The sequence below is a fragment of the Nymphalis io genome, chromosome 24 (genome assembly GCF_905147045.1).
Source record: "Nymphalis io chromosome 24, ilAglIoxx1.1, whole genome shotgun sequence".
Classification (NCBI taxonomy): domain Eukaryota; kingdom Metazoa; phylum Arthropoda; class Insecta; order Lepidoptera; family Nymphalidae; genus Nymphalis; species Nymphalis io.
The window spans coordinates 2,355,718-2,373,968 of record NC_065911.1 but is presented as its reverse complement, the minus strand read 5'-3'; the positions used below and the strand labels follow the sequence as shown (position 1 = coordinate 2,373,968).

At 33.7% G+C, this 18,251-nt stretch overlaps 1 protein-coding gene across 3 annotated transcripts in view; it reads right to left on the bottom strand.

The window, feature by feature from the left end:
* Positions 1 to 18,251, bottom strand: part of LOC126777973 (uncharacterized) — a 101,336-nt gene that overhangs the window by 7,005 nt on the left and 76,080 nt on the right. For all 3 annotated transcript variants that reach the window (XR_007670109.1, XR_007670110.1, XM_050501331.1), the window contains exons 4-11: positions 15,638 to 15,768; positions 10,920 to 11,012; positions 9,402 to 9,552; positions 5,096 to 5,207; positions 2,793 to 3,201; positions 2,181 to 2,311; positions 1,632 to 1,840; positions 1,217 to 1,345 (exon numbers count right to left, since the gene is read on the bottom strand). Coding sequence is in view for 1 of the 3 variants with exons in the window: in XM_050501331.1 (XP_050357288.1) it covers positions 1,217 to 1,345; positions 1,632 to 1,840; positions 2,181 to 2,311; positions 2,793 to 3,201; positions 5,096 to 5,207; positions 9,402 to 9,552; positions 10,920 to 11,012; positions 15,638 to 15,768 (1,365 nt within the window). In the remaining 2 variants the exon portion in view is untranslated. The remainder of the gene's footprint in view (positions 1 to 1,216; positions 1,346 to 1,631; positions 1,841 to 2,180; positions 2,312 to 2,792; positions 3,202 to 5,095; positions 5,208 to 9,401; positions 9,553 to 10,919; positions 11,013 to 15,637; positions 15,769 to 18,251) is intronic.

Genomic DNA, 18,251 nt, shown 5'->3' with positions numbered 1-18,251 from the left:
TAGTACTAAGTTTTATATTTTTTTAGAGCCAACGTCTCCTTAAGATCGCATAGGGTTTAAGCATCAGGCAGGATAACAATATTTAAATTGGCAATATAAAACTAACGTCGCATTATTCTTAAAGTTTGACACAGATATATAAGTATAATTGAAAATATTGTATTACTAAGATGTGTAATTAGGGTTCTACTTCATAAATAAATTGATTATACTAAAAAAAATGGTTCGATAACACGACGGTTAATGATCTTATTGACCAAGTTCAGTCATTCTAAGCTTCATAGTTTTTTAATGAAGGATTTTCCTCTATCATTCAAGTTCTGGTCTCCGAAGAGTAGGAAGTCAAACTTGACTCACAAATAACATAAATTTAGTTACTTGTCGATTTTTAAAACTCATCGATATGATTAGTAATATGAAAATAATGGAAATATAGAATAAGCATATATTGATTCTTTGATCTGGTTAAATTTATTACTCTTGGTTGTTTTCTGTTTCCAAGCAGTCTTGCTTGGAAAGATATCCAGTCAAAGTACCTCCGAAACCTGAAGACTAGCATCTGCCAACATCTTTATTTGTATTTTAAATAAAATTGAAAATGAAATTGTACCAAAGAGAATAACATAAAGTACAACCAACCACAGTCAAGTAGAGACAGAAGGATCTGATCAAAAGTACAGTCACATTATTATGATATGTGTCACAAAATCAAGGAGCTATAAATAGAAGTATAATTTCTATGCTAATGAAAAAACTATCTAACACAGAAGTATTGATTAGTTTCAGGACAATGAGATCGAGCCACATTCATTTCAAACATCAAGTTAATATTACATCTACAAAATTTCGACGTCAGTAAATGCTATTCTGTAAGAACAAACTCAGAATTCGCCATAGAATAACATCAGAAAATCAAGTCATTATTTCAATAAGTAAAGTAGCGTAGTAGATCGATTTCAAAAATCGCGTACGATTTTGGAATTCAATTGGACGACAGTGGCGAATTTGTTTTTCTCAGAATAGCTTTGAATAACGGAGAATATTCTGGAAATGGCATTAAATAATATGCTAGCAGATGACCAAAAAGACCTCGATAACTAGTTTAGCGTTCTTTTTTGTTCATATTTGAAAACTATTAATATTTGAATGCGATTGAACTGCTGATATTAATACCATTTCCTATTTATCGCGAGACATCAGAAATTCTACAACTTACCAGTGGGTTTGGCGGGGCGGGGGTGCGGCTCGTGCCCGTTGGGCATGTGGCGCGCGCTGGGCGCGGGCGCGGGGTCGGCGGAGCGCGGCCGGCGGCGCGGCGAGCGGAACGTGCCCTCGGTCTTCGCTCCTGGAATTCATAGAATATAACCTATTTATTACAATATTTATGGATCGTTTTGAACAGTACAAATAAATTTTAGCTGTATGGGCTTCTATTGGTCTGTTAGAAAAGTGATTAAGCTTCTTAGTTATCATATCAAAGAGGCTTTATTGGCTTAATTGATAATAATAATCTTTTTTAGGAACCATCCAACCTAAATGTATGTTATATTAGAAAACTAAGATAAAGAATGAAAATTCTTATTATACATATTTTTTGTTAATTTTAAATTGATACTACTACTAGAGCTCACCATCATGAGCAGCTCCTTCATCAAAGCTGTGTCCCTGCAGCTTCTTCCTCTGCTTCTGGGGCGAGGTCTTATGAGGAGAACGCTCCAAGGCCTTGGTTTCCTGCAACTTCGCGTGGATGGACTGGTGTGGTGCCGAGCGGAAAGATCTAAACTTCTTCGGGGAATGGTTTCTAGATTCCTTCCCATCCTTTTCGTCACGTGGCAGGGCTCTGAAAATATTCATTTTCTTAAATATGTCACAAATTATGTTTAATTACTTTATATTTAGCTGAGCTTAAGTACCTATAACTAAACCTGCCTGATGATATCTAAACTACGCATAGCATCAAAAATGGCTTCTTTTTTGGCAATCTAAGCCATTCATTGCTAGCACCAGCCCCGTCGCTGATTTAAGTTAAATAATGCTAGTGTAAGCAAATTTATCCTGCTCTTAGGACCTTAAAAATTCTAAAAAATATTACGACACTACGTATGTAACAAATATTATCGTTGGTCCTTAGTGCCGGATGGTGTACCCTAATTAAATAATAGTACTAGTGCATCACTTACTTGTGATTGGTGGAAGCGAGTGAAAGGGCTGACAGCGAGGACCGCCGGGACACTTGGTACCAGAGCTCGATTTGCTTATTGTAAAGCTGAGTGATGTGTTCAGGAGCTAGCTCAGTTCCCCAGCCGCGGTACTGTCGAATTAATGGCAATTTGAATATGATGGAAGCATGATTGTGATATACCACTTTTCAAATGTTTTCAATGTCGTGGGGTTTATACAGATTTGATAAGTGGTATATAATGCAAAGTTGTCAATATATGGATGATGGCTTGAGATTTTGGCGTGATTTGGGAGAGTTTAAAACAATTGGTAGCATCATATAAAGGGGTAGGTAGCCCGATAGGGGTATTTATAAAATAATTTTATTCTTTTTTCGTTTCAGTGTTTTTTCGGAGAGTGCTTACTTGTTTTCATAGACGATAAATTTTCAATTTGTTATCAAAAACGTAAAATCTTGTAGACGTTCTCGGTGATTGCCTATTCCTATTCTTTTTTCAATGATGAGCTCCTTGGTGAGGCTCAAAATGGGGCTGTTTTGGCAATTGTGTCAATGGTAACGTATAATAAGACGAGTATGTGTGTATAAACTAGTATCGTAGTGGGGCGCAGACCTTATATTCGCCGGCGCGCTTGCGCAGATCCAGCACCTCGCGGTACCATGACTCGCCCTGCGCGAGGCAGAGCGGCTGCAGGCCTGCAGCGCGCAGAGTGCTGGCTGAGTCCTCTCCGGCCCCCGCGCCCAATCCGACCCCCGCTACCCCCACTCCCGGCCCCAGCCCTGCTAGCGTCACCCCCGCCCCCGCCCCCTCCGTCTCTCCCACCAACCTCTCGCTCGCCTCCTCAATCGACTTTCCTTTCCCCCTGCATTTCGTAAATTTCCCTTTAGACGCCTCGTACACGTATTGAGAGAACGGTCTAAATTTCTTTTTGTACTCGCTTTTGTAACGTTTCCTATTATCTTTGGAACGATCCTCCCCGTTGTATATGAGGGCCGATAGCGCGCTACGGAACGTCGATTTTCTGCAAAATTCCATTTCAAGTCAGACGTTTGACGTTACGATGATATGCGGCAAAATAAGAGCTCGCGCCGAGCCAGGTTAGTAAGATTCATGCTCAAATAATTATTAAGCTCGCAATGGTGGTTAGGATGTTAGTCCTGGAAGAGTCTAGAAGGATCCGCCGACACGGGCCGCGCCCTCGTGTCGAGAGACTTGGTGTCAGAAGTGTTAGGTGATACAACGAAATACAATCTAACAAAAACTTGAATAACGGTAACATCGACAAAGGTGCAGGACACATCGATATTAAAAAAAGAATCTATTAGATGACATTCCGAACTAATACAATATAGTTTGGTCTAATACTACTCGGCCTAGGAACCGCCACCCTGACGAGATTTAGATGTAAGCAAATACCAAAAACGAAATTTAGACTTGTTCTGCTGTACCCAGTAAGTGTGAGAACGGAAATAAATAGGGCAGAACAATCACGTAGGAAACTTTTACTCCATTTTTTTTAAATTAATTGGTACTCAGGTACAAAAAAATCCGCTTAAATTAAATTAATAAATATTATGGATAAAACTCTAACATACCAATAAATCATCGAAACTGCTAGTTCGCATGATTTTTTATTATAAGGTTGAAAAGTAAAAAAGTTTCATTTAGGCACTAAATTGTTATGTAACCTCGACCTCGTTTGAATACTGTCGCAAATAAAACGGCCCCCAAGGTCACAAGAGACAATATCACTTCTTCTAGCAAGTTAAATATAGATTTTTATATCAACAACATATAACAATGAAGACTATATATATATATAAAACCTTATTTAGTTTTTAGGCGTTATTAGAGTAAGGTTACAAGGTGAAATTTGAGTTTAACGTTTTTTGTATAATGTGTGAAAATTATACGTCTTTGATGCAAAGTTTAGCTCGAGAACAATGTTTTTTAAGATTCAGGCAGCCTTTTATGTATATAGTCATATATTTTTGATATTTCCTTTTATGATAAACTATTCTCTTTCTAAAAATAAAAAAAAATGTATTCTAACAATAGATATAAATTATATCTTATTAAAATGTATAAAAAAAAAAGAAAAACGATTAAACATATTTTTTTAATCTAAAGTTGATAATTATTCGCAGTAAAAGTTTCCTTCGTGAGTATATAAATACACAAATCTATACACATATCAAAAGCAGTTAGCAGTGACGTAATTTTTTTTTTCTGTAAAAAAAAATAAAAAATCTTCACCTGAAAAGTTTTATCATGTTATCTTTTACAATAAATAAAAAATTAAATTAATATTGAGGTATATATATTATTTGTATTAATATGTGTTTGTCCGGAATCTCACGGATTTTTCGTTTTTGTGTTTTTTATAGATGAAAACGATACTAATGATGTATTATTTCGTCCATTAATTAAATAATATTATGCAAAGAAGCTGCTTTAGCAAAAGCGAAGCATTTATTATGAGAAATGATTTAGAAGTGACGTGTAGTGTTAGTGTTTCGTTATAGACTGTTCCTATTAAATATTTTACAATTAAATAGATTAAAAAAAAGACATGCAAGGTATAAAATTAAGAAACAATCTATAAATTATTATAATGTTAAAAGCACGAATGAAGTCGTGAAATAAGCTTAGCCGATAACAGGAACTTATTTATTTTATCTATGTAATAAATATGTTCTCGTTTCATTATGTTTAATCAAAAATAGTCATGAACGATCTTTATTTCATACTTGTTTCACAAAATAACACCTTACGTTTTAAATTATAAAGTTGATTTTTAATTGACAAAATGGTCAAATAATCAAAAAAAAAATCAGTTATATAATTACTTTAGAGTATGAAATATGATCTTTAATAGAATGTTTTAGAAAGAAGGTGTTAGTTAAAAGCATTACCTCTGCACGCCAGGTTTCTGACCGTTCCACAAATAGTCTTCGATGTACCGTTTGTGACCGTCGTCGTGGTCACCGTCCACGTGGTTCATGAGCGGTTCAGCCTCTACTGACCCTGGAATTATTATAAAAAAACCATCAGTATTCATTCAAGTCTTCGAAATCTAATTTTTAATAAATAATAAAACAATTTTTTAATGATATATGAACTAGAGAAACACTTCTACTAAACTTACATAAAGTATCTATAATTATTATTTTAAGTAAAAAAACCTTTGCTAGTATACAATAACGCATTTTTATAATAGAAATCGTTCCTTATATCGCTAATGCGCCTTTAAAACAAAGAAGTTATGTCCTTTGTGCCTGTAGTTACACACTCACTCAGCCTTCAATCCAGAACACAACAATATTTATACTGTTTAGTGGTAGAATAAAGTTGGCGTTGTCTCCGGAAAGTTATTTTTAATTACACATAAGATAATTATTAAGTTCTGAAGAAGCATTCAGTAAATAAGCAAAATAATGAAGTGAGCAGTCGGAATTGTAAATTAATCCGAATGTTAAGTTACAAAGATATTCAAATCAGTTCCGCTCAGTTCTGAACTTAGTACTAATGAAGTTTGACAGGCGGATCTTTGCATAATCTTCGAATAATTAAGCGAGATTGTATACCTGTAAGAACGCGTGAATCTTAACCGATGATCGTGGGTTCAAACCCGGGCAAGCACCACTGAATTTTCATGTGCTTAATTTGTGATTATAATTCATCTCGTGCTTTACGGTGAAGGAAAACATCGTGAGGAAACCTGCATGTGTCTAATTTCACTGAAATCTGCCACATGTGTATTCCACCAACCCGCATTGGAGCAGCGTGGTGGAATAAGCTCCAATACCTACTCCTCAAAAAGAGGAGAGGAGGCCTTTAGCCCAGCAGTGGGACATTCACAGGCTGTTACGGTACGGTGTACCTGTTTCAAAATTGTTTCAGAAACGGCTGAGATATGTCTGTATAATGCCTTTTAATAGCGCTGTTGATTGCTTTCATTGTACATACGGCGCGGTATTGTGGTGCTTTATAATGTTTTTATGTGTCAAAATGGTACAATATTCAAACTCGTATTGGTTGCGTATTTGCATTAATTGTCCGAATCGTGTGCATTGAAAAAGAAAGAAAAAGGTAAATAACGCAAATAAGAAATATGTAAGTGTTAATGCCACTATATTATTTTTATGTTGTGTGTTTATTAATTTATTTATTCTTATATTCATAAATGTTTCATGTATTTCACCAATAGATGGCGTTAATAGTATTTTAAATCGCGCTATCGTCGTGCTGTCTTAATAATATATGGTGTAAATATGTTTTTATTAAACTGAATTAAAAACTACAACATTATATTCAAGTTGTAGCATATTAATGGTTTTTCATTTGTGCTCCTCTGTGAATAAATCTTACATAACATACAGCCGGATTAAGTTTAGTAAAAGCCTCTAAGCAAAGAAAGTTTCGGGACCTTCCCAAATCTCCCCTTAATAGGTATAAGCACAAATTTTAATATCTCAGTACTTGAAAATTAATTGTCCTTTAAATGGGATCTAAGTATAAAAAACAAGAATTATATTAAAATTATCTTGATTTTTCACGGGTGTAATTGAATCCTATATAACATTGGTTACATAGCATAAATAATATAAATAAACAGCACTAATGGATAATCTGGGACTACTACAAATATATTTATTATTTTTCTCTGCTATTATAGAAATATTTTTCCAAAAATTAGTTTAATTCCGTAACAATATAACAATAATGCTCATATCTACATACCAGATGAGTTATAAATGAAATATTCGATGAAAACTAAGAAATGCAAATATAATTGATTATGCTGCCATCAGCTAATAAAAAACTACAGTTCTATCAGTATAATAAGGTATTGCAGCTGCCCATCCAATTTCAGACAGGATCGAGAATTTTTCTTCAAATATTTTTTATTAATATCGTGTACAGGATTACTAATCTCCTACTAGAAATCCTAGTGTTTGGAAATTATTTACGTAATATATAGAAACTGTAGAAAAAAATAAAATTCTTAATTAAAAAAATATATTATTAATGCAGATTAAAAAACCTCGATCTTAAGAGGTAAGAATTGCCAAATAGAGTTACGATTTCTTACTTTATTAATAAAATAATATAAATATAATAATAACAATGCAAAGAGATCATCTCGGTGAGGATGTGTGAGAAGCTATTACATTCTCTGTATTCAAAAGCAGAGCATAATTTTCCAATAAGGGAAGTCCGCTTCCCTCTTGAAATAAAATCTTACCACGCACATCTCAATTCTAGCTTGAGTTCCTTATTCATATTTTGTTTATAAACATTCTTTGTTATCCATAAAATTAATGTATTTTTTATATCATAGCCCGACGGACAAATGGACCGTCGTTCGAAATACTAATCCCTTACGACGCCAATGCGTCACCAGCCTTGGGAACTAAGATGTTATGTCCCTCATGCCTGTAGTTACACTGGCTCACTCACCCATTAAACCGGAACATAATACAAAGTATTTTATGTATTTTGGTTTCAATTTAATTTGTTCCATTTCATACATCAAATACTTAAATTATCTGACTGCCTGGTTGATCTAGTGGCTTGATGTAAGGCTGCAGACCCGGTGGTCCTGGGTTCAATTCCCAGGTCGGGCCAATAAAAAGTTATTGGGTTTTTCTGTAAGAAAATTCTCAGTAGCAGCCCGGAGTCGGAAAGCACGTGAAGCCAGTGGTCCTGTGCCTAAACTCTTTCCGGTCGTGTCTCATTGGATTATGAGAGTTAGGAAATAGAGAGTGCACCTGTGTTTGCGCAGACACTTGTGCACTATAATATCTCCTGAGTAGTTGGCTAATCTCTCTTGAGATTGGCCGCCGTGGCCGAAATCGCTCTGGAGGACATTATTATTATTACTCAAATTATCAGTAATATAAATATAATTGTGTCGTCATGAATTATTCTATAGAAGAATGGTAACATAACAGTCACTGCAGATATTAAATTATAACTAAATACTATACATTATATCACAAGAAGGAATGTTTAACGTAAACAAATGAAAACATAAAACAAATGAAAGTAAATTAAAAATTCAGAAATGCTCACAAGTAAGAATGACTTTTGCAAATTATAGTTGAATGCTGAGTGAGCTAGGATAATAACTGTCAAACGAGGCATTTGGTCTCATTCTTGACAGTGCATTCTCTTTTAAAAAATTATAACAATGAACATTACTCCATTGTTACTTCATATGAATAAGTCGTTAAGAGTTATTTGACCTTATTTTATATACTTCAACAACAATTCGTTTAGCTTACGGATAGTATGATTTACGAGGCGTAATTAAAGCAACCATTGGCTTGCTATTTACGGATTCGATGGTTATGAATAACGTATTGTAGGATAAATGTACGTAATCTAGACAGAAAACAGGTCTTCAATAAAAAAAAAAAACGAATTCATACGAAACGTGGAGACTGCCGGATCGAGCGAGTACGGGGATTATAGAATCAAAACGGCTACGTGTACTGACCCAGAGGCAACGCAGGCGCTAGAAAAATAGAAAAAAGGAATGCGGCATAGTATTGGTGGTAGGGTTTGTCAAGTTCGTCTGGGTAGGTACCACCCACTCATCAGATATTCTACAACGAAACACTGGTACTTAGTATCGTTGTGTTCCGGTTTGAAGTGTAAGTGAGCCAGTGTAATTACAGGCACAAGGGACGTAACATCTTAGTTCCCAAGGTTGGTGGGGCATTGGTGATGTAAGCAATGGTTATCATTTCATACAATGCCAATGTCTATGGGCGTTGGTGACCACTTACTGTTAGGTGGCCCATATGCTCGTCCGCCGTCTTGTACGATAAAAAAAAATATCGAAGTACTTGGTATATAAGTTGTTACCAGTCAATGGTCGTCATAAATATAACTATTGGTTTACGCGGCGCACGGCAATAAAGCTCACAGTCGGCATGATTTTTTCCAAAATCCTCAACAATTATTGTCATTTATACAAAACCATAATGATTTATACACCACATATGAAAATATGTTCCATAGTTTTTAGTTTATACGTACAGTACAGTATAAGTACAGTATAAGTTTCGGATGTACATGAGTACATGACAAAAAGTTTTTATATTTTTTTAATTCGGAGCAAATAAACCAAATAAACCAAGGCGAAGGCAATCATAAACTGATGGGCGCATTTTTTGAAATATACGTTACTAACGTTAGAGTTCAACTAACCTTCAGCCACAGCGGCTTTCTTGAGTGCCCCCATGGAGATGCTCTTCCTCGGTACTTCGGCGTCCTTGGGCCAGGCGTACTGGTTGCGGTACTCAGTGCTGGCAGCTTCGGGCTCCTTCACAGCTAACACCTCGCCCAGCGCTGTAGTAGCCTGAGTAGGATAACATTGTTAAATAAGATTGTTTTATACAAATACAAAAGGTAGCCTTGCTTCGCTTTAGAGTAATTCTGTAAGAATCTAGAAACTCAGCGTAAAACAAAACCACTAATAATAAAGGGAGACCGTTGTCTATATTTTAAAATGGCTTTATTGGACAAAAAGTAAATATATCATAAATATTTTATACATTTAAAGAAATAAAAAAAGTCTTCGATATACAAAGTTGTTTTCACCTGTAAAAAAATCATCTTAACATACAGCTATATAGCCACGAGTACTACAGTAGCACATGGTCCATGACTCTATTCTAGATTTATATTTTTTTAATTGTAATATTAAAAATCGGCCAATCGGAAGCCGTACAGGCATGTGATACAGCCAGTAGTTTATTGTAATAGGATTGTTTTTACTCGGAAAATATATGTTCTCTGTTACATTGATGTGTTCACTGACCACGGATAAAATTTATTGATTGTGAAATTTATAATCCATTGTAATAGCAAGTCTGCAAATAGTCCACTAATCGGCAAAGGCTCTCCTCTCGAGTAGAAGGTTTGGAGCTTGAAATAAGTTTCTTATTAATGGGCACCACGTTCACACCACTAACTTTACTATCAACACATATTTCGTATCTATTCTTTCAAATGTCAAATCAATGATGACAGAAAGAGACAAATCATTGTTTAACTTAACACCCCCTAAACAACGCTTACAAGATCGTTAGTCTCTAAAAACACATTTACATTATAATGTACATTGTTATAATATAATTACTAAATTCAAGCATCGTTTTTCGGAAAATAATAATAATAATGTCCTCCAGACCGATTTCGGCCACGGCGGTCAATCTCAAGAGAGATTAGCCAACTACGCAGGAGATATTATAGTGTACAAGTGTGTGCGCTAACACAGGTAACTCTCTATTCCTTTACTCTCATAATCCGATGGGACAGCAATCCGACACGACCGGAAAGAGTTCAGGCGCAGGACCAACGGCCAGGACGGCTTTACGTGCTTTCCGAGGCACGGGGTACACACTTCCAACTTCCAGACTCCGGACTGCTATTGATGATTTTCTGACAGAAAAACCCAAAAACATTTTATTAGCCCGACCTGGGAATTTAACCCAGGGCCTTCGGGCTTACTTCAAGCCACTAGACCAACGAGGCAGTTAGTCGGAAAATACTCAAATTGCGTCATCCCTGTCAATTTGAAGACGTGTTTTTTATAAATTAATTGCATTTAACTGTAATATAATTTAAACTGTCTATCTTAAGACAATGTAACGTTAGCGTTTATGAATGGTCCAATGTAGATGATGGAGCACGATCGAATCAATCACTCGTAAAAATAATTACCTTTGGTTCAACGGTGTCCGTCCAGCGAGGCTGACGAGGTCCTTCAGACTTGCTGCGTCTCCCGGCACGCTCTGAATCATTTCTCTGAGCGCTCTAGAATGTTCAATTATACATTAATGTGGTAACTAGCTCAACTATATCGTACTAGCGCAAAATCCAAACACGTAGAAAAACCAAATTTTATTCAAAATAAGAACAGAAATTTTTAGAACCTATTCGCATAAAACGAAGGGATTGTTTATAGTATAGAGAGTGTTTTTCATAGCGAAATATGAATAGTTTTATTTAACGATAAAATTATTTTCAAATAAATTACATATTTATTCATGAAATGAATCCAACCGACAATATCTTCATAATATAATATTTCAATGGAAGTTATCTAACCGTTTCATTTATCATTTGATATTCCAACAGAAGCTTTGATCTCGAGAAGTATTTTCATAGCGATATTAATTGCAGCTGAAATCAATACGTCATTGTTCTTTTAATATTATGATTCGTTCGTCGTGAAAAAAAATCTTTTATTCTATGCGGTTTTTAATTCATCTCAAAATCTAGAAATAGATTAAAAATACGAATGGATTTAAAGCGAACTCATTACGTCAGTAGTTTAAAAAACCAGAGCAGTTTTCTTTAAGACATAAATTTGACACTCGATGTTTCCAATCGTAAAATGTTATAAGTCGACTTACAGTGCTACGATATTTTGATGTTTATGTGCTTTGTGCATTATAATTATTATAGTTAATGTCGCATATCACTTTCTGAAAATTTACGACTGAGTTCTACGTTTATTGGAGTCAGGATGTCATTTAACTTTGCGCACCGAGTTCTCGTATTTTTATTATTTGCCAAATTATTATATATTTGCGATGTACTCCAATCATTATATATATATATTTAAAAATGCATGTGAACTAAGAAAGCCGATTTGTGAATATTGTGTTTGCAGGCTTAGAAAAGCTCACGTTAAAATTATCAACCAAAATCCTATGAGCTTTCTTTGCAATTGAAATTTATACAAAAAGTATAAATTTTGTTTTTTTTTTTTTGCGATAAATCGTCTCTCCGTCTTGATACGAAAATACTTTTATGTTGCTTTTCTTACGTCCTGCGATTTAAGTCATATATAGTTTCATCTAACTTTGGTCTTTTAGACATCGAACGAGAAAGTAAAAGATTAAGATACTAATTTTTTTACATGTTTTCTTTTTTCACGTGATTTATATGAAAAGAAATGTTAATCATCAAACATCTACATCATCTTAATACCAGCTATGTATTATTTAAAACAAAATGTAGAACACTTAAATTAGCTTTAGCTGCTATGTAAATTGTAAATTTAATTAATAATAATTAATTAATTTTTTTAAGACAAAATTTACGATTTTTAACACGCCGCAAAGTTGGCAACTTTGTGCGCCTTTTGTATAACTTATTTATAAAAAAAAAGTAACAAAAATATGAATTGAGAAATGGAAAGTCTCTAAGTCATGATTTAGCTGCAAGAAGCTTCGGCCAAATGCCATTTGGAGATTTAATTTTAGAGATAAAAGAAGAGGGGTTTACTATAAGCCAGATCAAAATTGAAATATACTCCATTCAACACTTACAAGCACGCAAGCTTAAGTTGTAATTTTGAAAAATATATGGATTGTATATTACCGGTTTGACATGTGGATTTTAAAAAAATTGGCAAGTAACTCATTATTTATAACGTATGTATTACGCACATATAATTGGCCTCATTTGAGTTCCATTGATTCCTTTTTTTCCTCGTTATCATTACCGGAGAAACTTAAAAAATAATATTAATCTTCATAAATCTTACACATGCCTACTTTAAAAAAAAACTACTTAAGTAACTAACTAGTAATTGACTAGAAATTAATATGCAAAGTACCTCCTGAATTTGTTATTATTAGATTTTGCTAAGCTATCTATAGCATGATTTTTTTATTTACATTGGAATATTAATTGACAAAATACTAAAGGTAACCTTTGGCTTATTTTTGCGGAATATTATTTTTTTAAATATTTTTTAAGGATTCTTTTATGCAATCGATCGTAATGCAGCCATTCTGTCGCCTAATAAATCAGTGCGGGTCGAGACGCTGCACTGAAAAGATCCGTGGCACTTTTCTCCCCACGCAGAGCACACTGTGCGGGATATACCCATCGGTACCGCCCAATCAAAAAAATGAACGACATATAAGCATCTTTTAAATTTATAATATATAACAACATTTAAACTCCGCGCTGTTATTGAGTAAGTCTCAATCAAAATTAAACAGATGAACTCAATGATAATTTATTTGCTCGAACCAGTATTTGAGCCCACAGTCTCGGGAGGTATAGCCTTATACTCTAACCAATGAGGCAGTTAGTATTATATATATTATAGCTGTTAAATATATAAACGTATTGAATTCGTTGATTAACTTATATAATTGAACTTGATACTGCAAATGTAGCGTTTGTGATGTAATTTGAGCAATATCGCTTACATCACGTTCTGATTACAGTGGGATTAATAATATTTAAATAATACGGATTTAATTTAGTTTTAAATCAAAATGAAGTCACACGATAACGCGCACACGCTGAAACAGAAACAAAATAATTAATTTTTCCCTATAGAAAAAATCACGAAATATACTCTAATATTTCTTTAATTTATTTTCGTAATGCAATAGCTTATTGAGACAAAAACTACATAATCAATAATATTTATAAATAATTAAAAAAAAGTTTTTCAATTTGTATAATATATATTTTCTCGCGAAAAACAGCGTTTTTTTAAATCAGTTACTGCGGCGCTATTGAGAAGAAAGGACTACGGAAAAAGTAGTTAAAATAAATATAACATGTTATAGTTAAAATAACTATAACATATCCTTTAGAATATTTTTTTTTAAAATACATATACATTTGGATGCGACCAGAGGCAAATTTGTTTTTGTCCCAAATTAAGCTTGTACAGAGCTAGTACTGTGGAAACCAGACAACTGATATACTACATATACTATTTTCTTTGTAAATACATACTTATATAGATAATAACACCCAGACTCAGGATAAACAGACATGTTCATGCACACAAATATCTGTCCTGGGTGGGAATTGAACCCACAACCTTTGGCGTGAAAGGCAAGCATCCACCAACCACGCCAACCGGCTCGTCAAATTTAAAAGTCGAATTCGGTTTCAACGTTCACTGACGCAAAGAAAACTGCGTTGTATTACATTTTGTTTTATTATTACATTTTAATTTAAGACCCGTTTCACTAAGCATTATAAATAAAATAAATAATCCTCTATCTCTTAAGAGAAACAAGACAATATTTAGAATCATTCGGTTCGAAGGTTTGTGAAGGGCGGATGTCGTTAAGAGATGTGCGCCGTCATGCTTCACTCGAGTACGTCTTATAACGAGAATCGATCCTAGACATAACTAGTATAAGATTAACATGAGCGTTTATATTTACTGAAATGTTCTTATTATGATGCTTATTTGATGAGTAATAACTCTGGAATTGCCATAACGGTATAAATAATAAGTAAACATTCGTTATATTATGTAAACTTGTGTATGTATTACAGTCGTAACAGTTTCTTGGTCAAAACGACGTTTTACCTGTTAACAATCTTGTATTACCTTCTATTAATATATTTGAGTAGGATAAGGTAATTTTTATTGGTTAAAATATATATTTTAACCAATAAAAATCCTACCTTTTATATTAGCATTTATATAAATGCTTCCATATATATAATAAATCATAAAAGTATATTGTTATCGTTTTATGGGATGAAGTACGTTATTCTATCTTAAATAGTTATATATTTTCTATCATTTGAAATGAACTAAGACTGTTGCAAGTAAAACTTTTAAAAGGACTTTAATTATGAATCAACCTCCTAAACTACAGAATTTTTGCAAATATTAAGATATGGTTATTGTTGATAGCTTGCCATTTGAAAAATGAAACTGACTGAAATTAAATTAAAATATATATATATCTATGACGTATTTGTATAGTGCAATACATGAGGGACCTCTTAGAGACTCTTAAATAAATAAACTTAACCTCTTAAAATATTAAAAGTTAAAAATCATTGTTTTGTCCTGAAAACAGTTCTTACTGTAATCTGAATGAATATGAAATATTCATTTAATATTTGAGTACTGTGAGTACTGTAACAAGAGTTGAATAAAGTTATTTAGTCAACAAAAGTCTGTTCATTTTTCTTACAATTTACTTCAAGGTACTTGAATTAAAAATGCAAATTATACGATTTAAGGGTTAATAATTTTTCCAAGAAAGTTTCTAAGTGGGGGAAACGATGAGCCTTAAGCGCATTTAGTTTTGCTAATTATAATATCGTTATATTTAGTATTAAGTCATTCAATTGTGACCATTTTCACGGTTCACATATGATTTCAGTGATTGCTGTTTAAGAATGCAAATACATGAAATTCACGCTTGTCATGTTAATATTCTAAATTTAAAATGAGGAAACTGCGAAGTAATTGTTCAATTGCTATTACAAAAAAAATCTCATTTATTAGTATACATTTCTAATTTTGTAAAACTTTAGCGCAATACGAGCTGTAATACAACAAATTACAATACAAATTACGTCTAACGAATGTTGAAAACAATATGTTAAGTGATAAGAGAGCAACATATTGTACAGTTTATTAGCCTTACCCGGGCGCGGTCGAAGGCGGAAGCCTGTTGGGGGCGTATGTCGTCAACGGGCGCGGGGTCGAAGAGTTCATTCGTCTTGTAAGCAACGCCAGGGTACTTCTTGCGGCGAGGCAGTGCTGGCTCTATTGCTCCTGAAATAAGTTATCAAGTTAGTAAGTAAAGATAAAGTAACAGCTTTTAAATGCCCCATACATATTCGGATTCCTTCATTCAATACACATATATATATATATATATATATGTTAAACAGAATAGGGAATAGAATATGCTTTATATTAAACCAAAAGAGTTACAGAAACATATAGTCATAAACACAAAGATAAAAAAATAATCTGTTAATGTACAAAAGGCGGTCTTATCACTAAAAGAGCGAGCTCTTCCAGACAACCTTTGGGTGAAGGATATGCGATATATATATAGACTGGAAATAAATAAACCTCATTTTGACATAATCCATTCGATTTGCTAATAGCTCGCTTTGTTGTTCTGGTGCAAACAATTCTTGATTAATATCTTTTTTTATAACATAACACTATTTCACTTAACCACTTATATCCATTTTAATTTTATTTCTAAAGTATCTTTAAGTCTTAATGGTGCTTGGTTCGAGCCTGCAACTATTGGTCTCAGACTAACAGCACTGAGAGATAATAAAAACATCCACAGTTTTAGAGATATGTTATAGGTTAATACAGAGCACAAATTAAATTAAAGCCGAATTAGAAGGCGAAATAGCTCAATTAATCATAAAGGTTGGGGAGTTTAATCAACTTACTCTATTAAGCATTAATTTGGTAGCCTTTAGTGTGTTATAAGAAAAATAGTTGTGCAAAAAAAACAATAGAAGCCAACACATTTTAAAAAAAAATTTAATCTTGTGAATTTCATGATTAATTAAAGGTAAAAAAGCTAGCACTGGTTTGTAATGCAGATTCTATGACAATGATATTGCATACATATGTATATGTATTACTATATATGTATGTAGGTATATACAATGCTCATAATAATCATCTTATTCCTAAGTGTCTATTTATACATATATATATACATATTTCTTAATTTTTCACACTATGCCTTACAAAATACACGTAAGGTTAAGCTCTATTAAGGATTAATAACCTCTATAAAGAAGATGGCAGACAACACTGTATGTGTTAAGTTTTTGCATAATTTATCATTTTTCTGTTATTCTTTTATATAGACATATATATTTTTGTAAATTGTGTGTATTAAATATTTAATAATATCATAAGTAAATGAAGATATAGTAAGACGTTAGTGTTACAAGAGTAACTATGTAAGACTATGATTTACTCGTGGTAGGGCTTTGTGCAAGCTCGTCTGGGTAGGTACTACCCACTCATCGGATTTTCTGCCACAAAACAGCAGCACTTGGAATTGTTGTGTTTCGGTTAGAAGAGTGAGTGAGCCAGTGTAACTACAAGCACAAGGGACATAACATTTTAGTTCCCAGGGTTGGTGGCGTGTTGGTTACGTAAGCGATGGTTAACATTAATTACGATGCCAATGTCTATGGGCGTTGGTGACCACTTATCATCAGGTGGCCCATATTCTCGTCCGCCTACCTATACTAAAAAAAAGACTGTACGGCTTGTAGGTACATATGATGTTCTTCAGAAAGATTTTGGTTACGGCTATTTTAAATGAGAGTAGCCAACAACTGGAAATATTATAGTTTCGATATTCTCTATTCTCTCACTCTCGTCTTTCGATAGGCTGGCAATCCAACGATGAGAGGCCAATGGTTTTACGTGCTTCGGAGGCATTGTCGGAGGGAGTGTTAACACTGCTGCCAAGCTTTGATTAGTTACTGCGAATTTCTTGACAGGGAAACCTTAAAAACCTTTCTTTTTGGCCCGATTCGGGGCTTCAACGCAGGACCGTGATCTACAGCCTTATGACTTAGCTACTAAGCCAACGAGGCAGTCACTGGATATAGTCATTATTTATAACGACAGACGTTATTTTAGTGGCGGAATATTACACGATATTATGAATGAGATGTAGTTATTTCTATGAGATAATAGTTCCAATATACAGCGACCTGGTAACCTTAATTGAATCTCTGTAAATGAGACACAATTTACGTGAACTGTATGAGAGTAATATTTCATCTCTTTAACGATTATCTTGCAGCTCAGTCTAGTTCTAAAACGCCTACACTTAGAACTCGAGTATTTACGTGTAACGGAAAGACGTTTTGTATTTGATAAAACTTGCAAGGATTTTTTTCTTGTTTAAATATAAATGTAGTTTTTTTAATCAATTATCCGTCCAGACTTGCAAAATTCATACAACGTTACCCATTCTCTGCCCACCCATTTCAAGTGTAATTATACAAAAATCCTTTCATAGCTTACGTTTCAAATTCAAACCTATTTCAAATTTCAGCTTTGTAGAATCAGTAGTTTTCGTTGTACGTTGATATTCAATTAGGACAAAAGTTTTCATAAGTATAAGGATTTCTATCATCACGATAAACACTATATCGATTAAAAATTAGACGTAAATCAAGTGACAGCATGGTTTCAATTTGTAGTCATGACTAAGCTTGTGTGCGTGTACCTGGCTATGTGTGTTTAACTTTTAT